At 39.8% G+C, this 15543-nt stretch overlaps 1 protein-coding gene across 8 annotated transcripts in view; it reads left to right on the top strand.

Moving 5' to 3' along the window:
* The window catches only part of DCX (doublecortin), a 125172-nt gene that overhangs the window by 83997 nt on the left and 25632 nt on the right, over positions 1–15543 (top strand). For 4 of the 8 annotated variants that reach the window (XM_031660675.1, XM_017954235.3, XM_021932532.2 and 1 more), the window contains exons 4-5: positions 2279–2381; positions 4381–4518. In XM_031660675.1, the coding sequence (XP_031516535.1) occupies positions 2279–2381; positions 4381–4518 (241 nt within the window). The remainder of the gene's footprint in view (positions 1–2278; positions 2382–4380; positions 4519–15543) is intronic. The other 4 variants (XM_017954238.3, XM_017954237.3, XM_021932533.2 and 1 more) reach the window with 1 other exon arrangement.

Raw genomic sequence — 15543 nt, 5'->3', positions numbered from 1 at the left:
GGCATGGTGGCTCACGCCTGTAATCCCAGCACTTTGGGAGGCTGAGGCAGGTGGATCACGAGATCAGGAGATTGAGACCATCCTGGCTAACACAGTGAAACCTCGTCTCTACTAAAAATACAAAAAAATTAGCCGGGTGTGGTGGCGGGCGCCTGTAGTCCCAGCTACTCGGGAGGCTGAGTCAGGAGAATGGCGTGAACCTGGGAGGCAGAGCTGGCAGTGAGCCGAGACTGCGCCACTGCACTCCAACCTGGGGGACAGAGCGAGACTCCATCTCAACAAAAAAAAAAGAAAAAAAAGAAGAAGAAGAAGATAAGGCAGAGATCTTCAGGGTCAAGGATGTGGCAGCAGGTAAATAGTTCAGAGATATTTGGTGTATCAGAGTTAAGAACTCTGCGTTTTATTAAGCCTAGGTCCAAGATATTGGTGGGAAGTCTGCAGCTAGGATCAAAACCATGTAGCCTCTGTCACTGGATCCACTACTAGGACAATATGCAGGATGCCTATTGAACTAACAGTGCTAACTAGTGACTAGGGTCATTTGGACATGGTAATAAATAGTTTTCACAGCACCAACAGATACTCCCATCCTAGCACTCATGACACTAAATTGAAATGCTCTATTTCAATGTATCTCACCTCATCAGACTGTGAGCTCCATGAAGTCATGGCCTGAGTCTTATTCATCTTTGTCTCCCCAGTGACTGATCTATATGTAAGTGCTTTGTATTGCCAAGTGGTTAAAAGGAAAGGCTTTGAAGTTAGATAGATCTGTGTTTATTTGGCTTCATTGATTTCCACCTGGAAAACTTACTTACTGTCTCTGGGTCTCAGTTTTCTCAAGTCTAAAATAATAATGACAATAAATACTGACTTCTAGGGTTTCTTGTAAGGGTAAAATGAGATGACAGATTTGGAAGTACTTACCAGAGTGCCTGTCACAGAGTAAGCATTCAAGTAGTTTGTAGCTCTGATTGTCATTCTGTGATCGTGGAATGAATGGGTGAAGGACAAGTGGGTTGAAGAAAGGTGTTGGCCACTTTGATGAGGTCAAGACCCAGGACTAGAAAGAGGCTTAATGAGAGTGACCCGCAGTCCTTCGAGTCGCCTTCTCTTCTCTGGGCATCTCTTGGATGATTGAGAGGCTGACACAATAGGGATAATCTTTAAGTATATCTCCTTTTGTGTAAGGCTTGCAATCATTTTGTCTGGGAAAACAGGGATTGAGTTAACCTTGGGTGGGGGATTTGTTATTAATATAAATATTTTTCTAATGTAACATATTGCTCTCTGCACCCAGCAAGCTGTTGTTAGTTTGTGAGCACCATCCCTTTGGAAAGCCATTGCTGGCAGCTTGAATGGGAAACTTAGAACAAATAGAGGTTTTGAACACTTTCAAACTAAGAGGTGGGATAAGTATGTTTTCACTCTATGGTTCCTCCAGGGATTTCCCTGATGTGCTGGACTAATTATCAGATGTAATTAGGAAAGCCGAGAAGTGGGGAGACTGCAGGAAGCACCATACTTTCCCAGGGACCCTCATCTCTTTATGCAGAAAAGGGGTTGGGGAGACTGTCTGTCTGTTGTGGAGAGGCAGTAATGCTTAGGATGCTAGCAAGCATGAGGGTCCTGGGAACATGGCTCTACCAGTAGAAACTCAGGCCTATTGGAACCAATTGCTCAGATGAAGCTTTAAGTTTTCCTCTTCTGGTTTCACAGGAAGAAATGGTATTCTGGGCCACTACCAGGTTCTTGGCCAGCTTTTAGCAAAAGTTCAATTTTTGTGTGTCCAAAGCAGTTAAGAAATGATGTCCTTTTAGAACTCATTCAGATGAAGCGGCACATTTCCACTTCTGGGTCAGCTACAGTCAGGCTGCAGAAGATTTTTCTCATCTGCTTTGGCCCAGTCCCTTGCCCTAGAGTTGGGCCAGGAGCTCCCTGTCTTTGAGGCTCTGAGAAAAGATGACATTTGTAGGGCCATCTGCTGGTTGACTTTTCTTCAGAAAAGGGCATTCCATTTGGACATGGTCTCAGTCTTACTCATGACTCAATTGAAACTACCACACTTGAAACATGGATAGACAATGGTACTCAGTGTATCATCACTCACTAGGGATCATGATTCAGACTATGAGTGTGGTAGGTGTTTTAAGAAAAAGAAAACTCTTGGGAGCTGCAGATGATGGCCTAGATGGGAAGCTTTTCTCCTTGTCAATGTAGTGTGAGGTTCATTGTCAGGACCATCATATACCAATCAGTGTTTCTGCTTTCTCCATAGGTAACCTGTCTGCATGATTTCTTTGGTGATGATGATGTGTTTATTGCCTGTGGTCCTGAAAAATTTCGCTATGCTCAGGATGATTTTTCTCTGGATGAAAATGGTAAGCATAACCACTGGGTTTTATTCCTCCATTGTTCTCTCCCCTTCTATCCCTTAGGATTTCCATGGATGTATACGGGGTGGAAAACATCCATGCCTGATCCTTCAAGGGCTTATAATGTTAGTCTTTCTCCTGTATATTTGGATACATGGGTCGTGACCCATGTAAGACTGAAAGACTGACTGGACGTCCCAGAGTCCCAGGCTCCAAACTCAATAAAACTCACTGTCTGCCCCTATAGTGACCATATTTCTTGAATCATATATCGTGTCACATGGGATAACAGGCACAATCAAACCACAGGAAGGAATATTTTCAGTCAGAACTTGGATATTATACATATCCTTTTTTTTCTCATTCAACATCCTCCAGCTACTTAGCTCATGATTATGGTTCCAATTTAGAGAGATTTTTCCACAGTATTCTTAGTGTCAAACCCTTTTCATACCACCAGACTTGCTGCCCCATTCATCTGCCTTGTGATTCAGGATTGTTAATAATAAGAAGGAGCTAATCGTCTTCCCATCTCCCTTGGTTTGAGACCAAGCTCCAGGTATACATTAAAGGTTAATTAGCTCACGCAGCAATAAGGGTAGAATGTGATGCTGATGGAAAGACACATTCAGAGCATATTTCCCATTTAGGAGAAGCAAAGTGTGAAAAAAAATCAAAGGGAATTTTGCTAACATAGACTTTATAAACAACTCAAGTGACAAGAACCCCATAAGAGGTGGCATTCCTGCTGTGTTCCCTTTAGGAAGAGGCAATGACTATAGAAAAGCTAAACAAACCCCAGGTTATGTCCAATTTCCTATACCTTCTGTATCTTCAGCTCTAGACAGTGATCACTAAAGGACACCAAACAAAACAAGAAGTGAAACAAACAAAAAGGGGCTTTCTGCTTAACTCAGTTTCCTAAAATATTCAATTTACCACAAAAGCCCCTCTAATCTTTCTGTTTAATTTATATTTCAATGCACCTTTAAGTAAGAGGCAACAAGAAAGTGTTTAAAGGAAAGACTATATCCTCTACTCTGCTGTTTGATTCCCCTTTTTTGCATCACAGCACAAGGTTGGAAAAACTGTAGCAGAAAGAGCACCAAACTGAAACTCAGGAGACTTGACTTTTATTCCTTGCTTTACTAATTTCTTGTTTTGTGGCCCTAGGCAAGGGGGTTAAGTTTTTTGTACTTTCATCAGCAAAATGAGTATAATAATCCTTCTAATAAATTAGCACTATTGGTGCCCAAAATGACCATAGAAGGGGATGCTGAGTGCTGCATAGAAAGGGTGTTCTAAAGGTGTCAGACTGAGGCTAGGGCAAATACAAAACGTTTGGCAGACTCTCCGATACACCAGCAATCTTTCTTAAGTTTTGAGTGGCAGAGTCACTGCTGGCCCATTTATTCATTAACCCCCCATAAGGGATTGTAATAATATACATGGGAAATCGAAAAGAACTCGATAAATGCAAGATGGTGGTGGTCATAGTGCTTATTTATATAAAGTGACATGATATCCATCATGTGACTATTACAACATGTGGCATGTAATAGACAGTAAGTGGTAGCTCTCTACCTCTCCTTCAGATTACTCAATGGATGTTTCATCTGTGTAGCTATAACTTCTGAGCTGTTAATCTCTAGTTCAGGGAAATTAATTAAACATTATATCAATAGGTGCTATTCTGAGACATAGCTAGCTTGTCCATAAATGATTGAGTTGACTATTTAATTGCCTACTTGATCTGTTTTTGGACTCTTGCCCTTGTTTTCATAATTCAGGGGCTTAAACACCTAGTTTAGCCCAGGTGGCTTTTGAAGGTTTCCCTAATGCCTCCCTCCCCAGAACCATGGCTCCTACTAATAATAAGGACCACATTGTAGTCCTGACCCATTTAGGTCCTTTGGCCTGTGGGGGTTATTCCGGTTTCCAGAGGCTGATAACATGCTGAGCCTGTTTTACCCTCTACTAAGCTGTTTGTGTCCTTTGGCCCCAGAATGCCGAGTCATGAAGGGAAACCCATCAGCCACAGCTGGCCCAAAGGCATCCCCAACACCTCAGAAGAGTTCAGCCAAGAGCCCTGGTCCTATGCGCCGAAGCAAGTCTCCAGCTGACTCAGGTAACGACCAAGACGGTGAGTGCTCTTTTCCTAACTGTGCACGCTGATTTCATTTATGGAGGACAATACTGTCTGCATGCAGAGGAATCAGTTCCTCATGAGCACTACTGTGTCTCCATGAAACCCTCTTCTGTCAATTCAGGGACTAAAACAGTCAAACTTGTTTGGAGTCATGGAGGCACAGCTACAACCATTACTCCACTCAAATGGATGCAAACCAGAAACCTGGCCCATTGTCTATGCTTGCTGTAATGCTTACTGTCATGGTTGTCATCATTTTCATCATCTTCAACATCATGTGGCAAAAACATATTCAATTGAATAATCAAGTTAACCATAAACCTGAAACTAAAAATCAGAATCAAGAAAAAGAATATAAAAAACAATACCCCAAAGTGTCAACATGGTTGACTCACTTGAGCTTCAAATTTGACTCTGAAGTAATTAGAAGCCAAAACAAAAAGGGAAACAAGTACACTATATATATATGCCATATATATAGGGAGACAACATAAATTGTATAAACCTCACAATAGGAAATTAAAGCATAGACCAGAAAACAGAGAGATTTGCCATAGAAGATTTTATATAGTGGATAGTGAGTTATCTAAAACATGTGCTCTATTGATCACTGCCAACCCATGAACTATTTGTTACCAGTCAGTCTGTGGCAAGATTAGGAGCTTGTGTCAAATGTAAATAAACTATGCCATTAAGCAAACCATTTAGCTCAGCTGACTTTTTTTCAGAGCCTGATTTTATTGATGAAGACAGCAGTATGTTGATTTGCATTCTGATGTGAACCCTATCTTGTCTTAGACCCACAGTTTGAGTGACATTGACCTAAGAGGCAATGTCTTCCATTCTTTTATACAAATATAAACAATAAAAGGCCTCAGAAGTCCAAGTTCAGAAGCTTAGGTTTATGCACGATTTGAGGTTCTTCACACTAAGGAAATTATATGTTCCAAAAGACATACATTTGTCATCCCAAGGCTCAAGAGTTTATCATGAGAATTCTTGCAGTCTGAGAGCATTGGGAAAACAAAAAGCTCCTTCAGTTTGGGGCATCATGAGCAGCCTGATGGCTTTGAAATGCTTGTGCCAAGATGAATAGCCTGTACTGCCTGCCTCACGCTGCCAGGAGCATGCATATCACCAGTCATTTTTTTATTCTTGGGTTGAGGAAATTGAAGTATGAAAAGGCAGCCCAGGCTTTTAGTACTTCCATGTCTTTGCACTCCCTATTCCCCCATACCTGGAATGCCATTCCTCTAACCCATCAGCCTTTTTTGCTTGAAAGCTCCTATTCATCCTTCAAGACTTCACAAAGAGATAATTGTTCCAGTGTCTGCAATACCATAGCATGCCATTCATATCTTTGGGGTAATATTCACCACACTGTGTTGTAAAGTATGTGTTTACCTGTCTACTTCCCCAATTAAATGCTGAGCCCCTCAAAGGTAATGTGGTAGGTTCATTTTCATATCATCAGTGCAGAGCACAGTGCCTGGCCCCTAGTAGATGCTCCAGTAATATTTGTGAATAAATAGATGCACAACAGTACCTATTTTATCCAACATGGTGCTAGAGACCAATCAAGCATTTAGATAATGTTTGCTGGAGAAATAAAAAATACATGTGCCTTGATGCTATCTTGTTCAAATGTACAGAAGAGCACATAAATCTATATCTAAGCAAATTCATATTGTTAAAACTACAAAGACCTAGGTTTTAACACTTGGGCTGACAATAAAGTTGGACAGTTTTTAAGCAGAGACTTGCAAAAAAATACACTTTAAAACACTTGATCAAGATTAATAAAGTCTGGCAATAATTGCTTAACTAATCATTTCTTAGAAACAGCAGTAGCTATTTCTGGGATTTCTAACCTGTATTACTTGTATCTTGCTGTGAAACAAATTCATTACCCCAAAACTTAGTGGCTTAAAAAAGCCATTTTTTTAATCTCACAGTTCTGGTGGGCAAGAAATTCTAGAGTGTTTTATCTAGGTGGTTCTGGCTCAGAGTCTCTCATGTGGATATCATTAAAATAATGGTAGGGGCTGCAGTCATCTGAAGGCTCAACTGGGGCTGTAGAATCCACTTACAATATGGTTGTTGGCAAGATCTACCACCTTAGTTTGTGATCCAAGAGAATGAATAAAGACAAGATGTATTACCTTTTGTGATCTAGTCTCCATAGCCAGCACTGTCACTTCTCCTTTATCATATTCATTGGAAGCAGTCACTAAGTCCAACCTATATTCAAAGAGAGAGGAACCAGACTCTGTTTATTAAAGGAAAGAGTGTTGAAGAATTTGTAGATCTGTTTTTAAACCACCATATAACCCATCAGTTAGAAATTCTCAGGTGGTGTCAGCTTGAAGTAAATAGATTCTCTTTGCAGACTGCATCCAATTGGTTACCCAGCACAGGTGAACACAACTAACTATAACTACACAGTTTAAATATATGTCAAATCACTGATCTCCAGAATGCCACCTACAGAATTTCCCTTCTACAAAATATGCACCTCACTGACTCTAAGGTAGCAGAGATATAACAGGAATACATTAGAATTCAATGAATATTTGTCAAACTGAAGGGAGTTATTACATAATAGACCCCAACCCAGGCTTTGGCAGGCAAGATCTGTTCTTGCTTTTTCATAACTCCTTCACTAAAAAAAAAAAAAAAAAAAAAAGAAAGGAAGAAAAAAAAAAGAAACGAGGATTTATTCCAACCCACATGATAAACAGAGTAACTAATTTGGGTGTATGAGGGGAATTTGCTTGACAGATATCAGAATTACAAATAACCTCTGTTTCCTACCACCAATCTAACATTGTGTTCTCAGTTTAAAGAATTGGAATATTCATTTATATTCTGATGTTCATGAACATAAATGAAGTCAAGCCCTAGTCTAGACAATCTTTATGGCAATTGCCAGAATGTTTGCGCTCATCTCAGATAATGTATCTAGAGCCTCCTCATGATTCCAACCCTGAAGGGTTGTAACATAACCAAGCCCATTTCATGGGAGTTTGTTCAGAGCCTAGTCCAAGGCATCCATTCAGTGAACATTCCGTAAGGGCAAAGTTGATCTCAGGCAAAACAGTACCTTAGCTAAGGTTTGGATTTGCTATACCCATTTTCCCCTCTCCACTTCCACCTTACTCAGGACCATTCCAAGCTGGGAAGTGGAGATGGGTAAGATATGAAGGAGGAGAGGAAGATGACTCTCTAAGAAGTCCCAGCTACGCCACTTCCTGGCTTTGTGGTTTGAGCAAGATTTTTGCCTTCTCTGAGATGTGATATCATCGTTAGATAATTCAGAATTTGAATCTCTATAGATAAGGATAATTTTCGATTGTTATCAGTTATTTACAATTTACAGAGTTGTAAAATAGCTCCCACAGAAACAAAAGCAGATAACCAGAATGATAAGCTATAGGTAATGCATACTTTTCAGTTGGCATAAATTTCTCCTTACTGACATTTGAGATTTAAAAAGGAACAATTGTTTCATAAAATGTCAAGATTTTTTTAGCTGTTAGCCAGGGACATATACAGGTTAAAATACACTTAACCAAATGATAATAGTGTTAGGTGGGGCAAACAGGCTTTGTTCGTTTCTAGGACATGGTAGTACCACCCTGTTTCCATCCTGTGTTAGTCAGTCTTGGATGTGGAACTTGTGAATGGATTTATAAACCTTCATTCAACCCGAGTAACAAAAGGTTATGTAAGATAGACCAATGGAAGATTGTCTTCCTTTGAAGACAAAAGAAAGACCAAAAGTGTTCCTCTTTAGCAGGAATTCTAACCAAATGAAACATTGGCTGGGTTCAGGTTCAGTTTAAGGAATGTTTTGATGTTCTGCTTCATTGGAAAATATATAGGTTTGATTCTGGTTTGAACAAGTTTGCTAGATATCTATATCTATATCTATGTGGTCCAATTAATGGTCCGATTAATAGCTAGGTTCGTTCTGACTTGAGGTTTAGTAAATTGATGCTATTTCGTCTGTAATTTGTGCTATAATTTGATTCTTTATTCCTTAGTCTTTAGACCTTAAGTTGTCCCTTTCCTGTTCTGCCCCATGAATAAATCAAATCCTTCTACTTTATTGCCTTCAAGTTCAATCCTCATTTCTGCCAATATTGAGTTTGCCCCAAATGGAATGTCTGTTGCTAAGTCCTAAACTCAAGTTAAGTAAGGATTTGGTTGTCCATATAATATTTCTGTAAGGAGCTCATTTTCACTGGGCAGAACTGATGGACTCTTAGAATCCAAATCATATTAGCTATGTCTGTCTTTAAATCAGGCCATGGAACTGTGGTAAAAAGATAAAATCTGAGCCCAGGAGGCTCCTATGGGATATTTGAAAAAAGCTTATGCAGTTCCACACTTTGATTAACCCGGGACTTGCCATTTTGATGAGCAAAGGTAAGCCTGGCTTCAGAACTAAAGAAAGACATGTCTCTCTCTGTTTCCATTTCAGCCATTAATGTGTTAATTTTTCCTTTATGTAACTTTGTCCCCAATTGAATTGAATTAAAAGGACAAAATAGCTAGTTCCTGGGAAGGAATCTTTCTCTTTCTTTCTTTTTTTTAAGGAGCCCCGAAGGAAGCTAATTACCCACCCTGGTAGGCTGAGAGAATTGTAATGTGATAATTAGTTTGCTATTCTTCAACAGTAAGTCATTGTTGTAGCAATCCAATGTTCTCCATTCCCCTTCCCCCAACTCATGTGCACCTATTTCTGAAAGTCCGATCTTTCCCATTCCCAAACTCATAAGAAAGAAAGCCTTCTCTAACAAAATATACAGCCTTTAGAAGGGGAGGTCAAGGGACACAAAACAGCAGGGTTCATGAGAGACCTGTATCCCAGGATCCTTCTTTTCTGAACCTAGTAGGCTGCTTTGGGTTGCCTAAGATAGAGGGACTTGGCCATTCTGACCTTCCTGAAAGTGACTGTCTAGACCAGCTCTGCTCAACAGAATGTGAGTCATAAATGTAAATCATGTATATGATTTACATTTTCTAGTAGCCACATCTTAAAAAGTTAAAAAATGGGCAAAATTAATTTTTACGTTTCATTTAATGATACATTCAATATATTATTAACATATAATTAATGTAAGAAATTATACATTCTTTGAAATTGAGTTGTATTTTACACTTACAACATATCTCAGTTCTGACTAGCCACACTTCAAATGTTCAACAGTCATGTGACTATTGGCTACTGTTTTAAACAGCACAAGAATACCTTTCTTCTCTAGCTAAGAGAGATTCATGATAATGGTCTTTTTACATGAATTAGATGCTATGCACTTTGCAAAATATTTCCAAATCTATTACCTCAGTTGTTCCTCATAATTGTAGTATGAATTAAGTTGGAAATGGATAATTATCTCTTTTTTTTCTTTTCTTTTCTTTTTTTTTTTTTTTTTTTTTAGATTGGGGAACTAAGACACAAAGTTTAGGATCTTGGGATCTTCCCAATATCACACACTACTTAGCACCCAAGAGCCAGAACGCCGCTCTCCTGACTTCCCAGCAAGCATTATTTGCAGTGTCCCACTGACATACAGTAGTATATGGGATGTCCTGTCTGGTGAATGCAAAGGTCTATGTTAGATGGTCCCTGCTTCTTGGCTTCCTTTACCCTTCTCCCATCTCCAGGCTAGGGAGGTGGAAAGGCAAGGGGTGGGTTGGTATTTGCGTCATTTTCTTTGTGCTGCTTTGAGCAAAGTCCCACAAGTAATTAGGTGCCTTTCAGTGCTACAGAGCACTGAAACAAGACAGCTTAGACATTCCTTCAGCTCCCCTAGCTCCCCTACTGGCAACTTCAAAGAGAAGTGGTGTCCTTGACAGAGCTGTGGGAAGAGAAAAACTTCCCTGGTTCCTCCCCCAATCTGATTTTTTCTAAAACCTGCTTAGAAAATGATTGGAGCAAGCAGTATGTTGGGTGCCAGTGAGCACCCCATAGTGCATGGTATATGGTGATATCTCCCTACAACAGGAGTCCTATCAGCCAGACTTGGCTTGGGACTTGTGTTTACACACAACTGAATGAGCAAAGTACTCCTGTAAAGTATTTAGTAGTGCTAGGTGCTATGAAGAAAAAGGATGTTAAGATGAATTCCCTGCGACTAAGAAATTTATGATTTATTTGGGTAACCAGTATACATGTAAATTTTAAAAATATATTTACAAATACTTATATAGCTCCTATTATGTGTCAGGCAACTGTTCTAATCGCTTTACATGTATTAACTAATTTAATCTTTACAACAACCTTGTGAGGCAATTACTATTATCCCCATTTTGCAGATGAAGAAACTGAGGCATACAAAAGTTTAGTGACCTGCCCAAGATCACACAGCTAGTAAGATGATAGAACTGGATTTAAACCCAAGCAATCTGACTGCACAGTCCACAATTTTAACCACTGAACCATTAATGCCATGTTAATGGTAATAACTTATTTAAATGCAAAATGCATAATAGATACTGGTAGTAAGTATTATTGGAACTATTGGAGTTCATGGGAGAGAGCTCATTAGGGACTAGAGTGCTAAGGGAGAAATTCCTGGGAGAACTGGAACTTGAAGGAGGGTTATATATAAGTTGATAAGGAGATGGATACTTCTGGCTGGCAGGGAAAAATGAACAAAGGGGCAGAGGTGGTGATGAATATGGCTTATCAGGGTACAGGGAGGAGGCTCTTAAATCTACCTCTCCAGCCCCAATCTTCCTTCTGGATGTCAGACCCATAATGCCTACTAAACAATCCTGTGTATATGGCTTATATGTGACAAATACAAGCTATCTAAAAATCAAAAGCATTTCCACCTCCCATCTCTTTGTCTGACAATACAATTATCATCCTTCCCAGGTTCAACACCCTGGTGCTATTTTTGACTTCCCATTCATTAATCCTGCATACCCACTGTGTGCTATTGTAATCATTGTTGGACATGTGAACCATCTCCATGTGACTCGCGCAGCAGTCCCTTCCTTTCTCTTATGACCTGATGTCTTGATTATTTCACAGACTTCTTAGCAATATTTCTGCTTCAAATCTCTGTCCACTTATCCATGTGGTGTGGTGCCACCACATTTCTCATCCTAAAACACCATTTTCATTGTGCTACTTCCCTGCTCCAAAATTTTTAGTGGCTCCACACTGTTCATTGACCAACACACCTTCCCCTGCCGTAATAATGCTGAGAGGGTAAAAAGAGAGAACAGGATAGGGCCAATCATTTTGCTTTGGGGAGCACAGCAGTAAAATGCAAAAAGAAAAAAAAAAGAAGCAAAACAAACAAACAAACATAAAACAGAAATAGTAGGCTTCACCTAAGGAAAGCTTCAGTTATCTGATACTTGACCAACTAGCCAAAGAATTAGCCCTCAGCCTACATAGACTGATATCTCATCTCTTGTGGAATAGGATTTCCTAACTCAGTGCCTATGAATTGAATACTTACTCAATGCTAGTAGTGGTGGTAGTAATATTGATAGAAAGTACAATTTATTGAACCCTTTTCTATGTGGCAGATACTTGGCTAAGCACTTTGTGTATAGTCTGCCATGTAGTCATCAAAACAGCAACAATTGAGATATTATTATTCAAATATTACAGATGGGGAAACTGAGACTCAGAGAGGTTAAGTTAGCCCCAGGATCACAAATCTAGGAAATGGCTAAGCCAGGATTTAAAACTTTGGCTGATTCCAAAGTCTGCGTTCTTTTTACAAATTAAGAACAATGCAGTTTGTCCTAGTCCCTGCACCAGGAAAACCAGCAGTCAGCATTGACAACAGGCTAGCTCCACCAGAAACATGTTCTGTTTCTCAGTAGGAAATAAATGTTGACAGCATTGTCAACCCTGAGAAAACAATTCTGGCACTTCCATCAGCCCCCCTACAGATGTCCTCTTCTTGAGGGAAACTCATCTGTGTCAAAATATTGCAGGATTGGGTATATACATTTGTTTTGTAACAAGGAAGACTCTTACTTCTCCCCCTTATTTAAAGGATTCATAACTTCATGCTGTCCAAGATTCTGTAGGAAATAGATTTAAAATTCAAATTCCATCTTCTGAAGTTACAGTGTCTCACAACCTACAATTGAATTTGGCTTGAGAGCAAACCCTATGATCAAATCATTGAAGAACTATTCCCAGGCTCTCAGTTCTTGCTTCCCTAATGGATGGGTCTAGGGAGAGGGACAAAGGCTTTTCCATTGAGCAGAAACAATTAGCCAAAGCAGTCCACACACCCTGCCCAAGGGCTCTTTGGAATGTATGTGTGAAAACCACAGGGTCTGTCTCTTGGCCTTCTTCTGAAGTAAGTTGAAACCACCTTGGATCCACTTGGATGGCCTTCCAGGAAAAACTCCCTGTATTTGTAAGGAGAAAACAAGGTATCTTTGGACTGGAATGAATAAAAGCTTAGAGCATCTCAGTATGAGAAAAATGAGGAAGTGGCAGAATTGTGTGTTGAGATCTCCCTCTGCAAGGCATTAGGGAGTTACAGAACACAAGACAGAAAATGAATTACTAGAAGTTCACAGTGGGAGGTATGTGATGTGCTAACTTTAAGGAAATTTTGAAATAGAATCTGTGAGCAAGTCCAGAAGCCACCATCCATTGAGGAGGGGCAGAGTGTATACCATTTACGCAAGTCATACCCTCTCTGAACCCCCATATCCTTGTTAATTAAAAGGAGACTAGTAATACCTGGCCACCATCTCTTAGAGCTATCAGGAGAATAATTTGAGTTCATGTATGGTAAAATGCTCTGAAAATAACTGCAGAAAAACAGTTGAAATTATAAAAGAGGCTCTGAAATTATTATCATAGCTCTTTTGATAAACTGGGGTTGTTTTAAATGAGCAATATTTCAAAATGACATCAAATAAAAACCATGAGGCTTGATTTTGAGTTGGGCTCAAATGTTGGGCTTAGGATGGAAGGAAAAGCCAGGGCTAAGTGAATGGGCATTAACTTGGTTTGGTCTGTGGTCAAAGGTTGGGAGAAACGTAGATGCCAAGCTGTCCCTTTATTTTCTGTACCATTCTGGTCATGTAAACTTGAGCCCAGGAAGTATAATGACTCATGTAACTTGCTGTCCAGGCAACTCTATAATTGCTACACCTGGGGCCTCTTATGCCCAACTTGTACTCAGTTGCCTCCAAGTTTCCAGGATCGGTCCAGCCTCCAGACAAGGGAATCCGCAGTTTGGGAGTTTAGCATCAACTCTGCCTGGTTGGTGACCCCACTTTGTCCTTGGCCAAAAACTCACACCAAAAACTAGACTTTCTCATTTTTCTTTGGGAACTAACCTCTCCCTACTCGATCCACACGTACAGGCCTTATTACTCATCCCCCAGGAACCCATTTTTCCCTATATATTTAAATCTCCGTAAATCTAGATAAGTCAGCCTAGTTTCCTTACCAACTATCCTGTTTGGCCTTGTGCTGTTCCATTCTGACAGGAAAGGCAGACAGAGCCAAGGAGCTAAAGATGAGTACAAAGACAAGAACAGGCATAATCATTCAGAGGAGCCAGTGAACCAAGACTGCAGGACCAAGCTTGGCAATTGTGCTGCGTAGCTGAAGGGCACCAACTGAGAGGGTTGACAGACAGGGCATAGATACTATCTTCCCGGAGAACTTTGTAACATGAGGGTAGTTACGTGTCATGCTAAATGCTCTGTCTGCTATTGTTTCATGACACAGTATATGATACCCAACTGGTTCGGTGAATGAAAGAAAGCTCTTGCTAACCACTTTCTAAATCTAAACCAGACCGAATAGGATAGAAGCCCTGAAGATGGGTGTCAGCTCTGGTGTCTGTCTTTTTTCATTACTTTCTCTTTTCTCGGCCACAACTTTCACCCTCCTCATAGGAAGGAATTTCAGAAGCAATTACGTTTTTTGTTTGTTTGTTTGTTTGTTTTGTTTTGTTTTGTTTTTTAAGAGCCTATGTTAGCAAAAACAAAAAAACCATATAGGCTTTGGAATCAAAGAAACTTACATTCAGATCCTGTATTTGCTACCCCTAGCTGGAACATGTGTGTGTGTGTGTGTGTGTGTGTGAGAGAGAGAGAGAGAGAGAGAGAGAAAGAAAGAAAGAAAGAAAGAAAGAAAGAAAGAAAGAAAGAAAGAAAGAAAGAAAGAAGAGTGCCTGACCCATCACAGACACTCAATAAAGAGTAATTTTTATCCTATTTTTGTTGATAAGATTGAAAAGGTGGCCTAGGAGATAGAAAAGTTTTTGATGCCCCTTGTTGCCAAGGGGAAAAATGGACTATACAAGAGTTGAAAGAGATGAGAGAATTTGGGCCATGTATAAATAAAAGGTCAGAACAGTGAGACAATGCTGTGGTTCTGAGAAGGGAAATGAGAAAGAGAGACAAGTTAAAGATGGAGAAGATCCACCAAGGCATTTCCTAATTCCCACTTAGAAATGGAAGCTCAAAGACAAGAGCTAAGGATGGTTAGTAAAGAAGAATAAAGGAAAAAGAGGAATATCAAACAGTGGTGCCATTTCCAGCCACTCTTAAAATGAAATGTGGATCTACATGGATTTACCAATCCAAGCACACAAAGTTCATCCGACCCTATTTGTATTATTTCCTGCTGTCTCTTTTACTTGACATTTATGTGAACTGGCTCTAGAATCCATGTCAAATGGCACCTTTCCAGATTTTTGTCCCACAGAATCCATAGACAAAGTGTGCCTTTGGATACATTTTATCTAGTCTGTAAATGTAGGGCCTCCTTCAGCTTGTAATGAATCTACATTTAACTGTGCAAGTCTACATTACTTAATTTCTCTATGTCCACTTTTGGATTTCGTTCTATCAGGGAACTCTGGGAACGTCTGAGAAAGTGTCTGTATTTTTACAACAATGCAGTGAATGGTAGTTAAATTATTAAAAGCTGATTTCCAAAATGCTTGTTGAATGTTGATGACAAAATTAAGTCCTTTATTTATAGACAGCTTAAGATTAATT

The sequence above is a fragment of the Papio anubis genome, chromosome X, assembly GCF_008728515.1.
Source record: "Papio anubis isolate 15944 chromosome X, Panubis1.0, whole genome shotgun sequence".
Lineage (NCBI taxonomy): Eukaryota > Metazoa > Chordata > Mammalia > Primates > Cercopithecidae > Papio > Papio anubis.
This window is presented reverse-complemented; position numbering and strand designations above follow the sequence as displayed.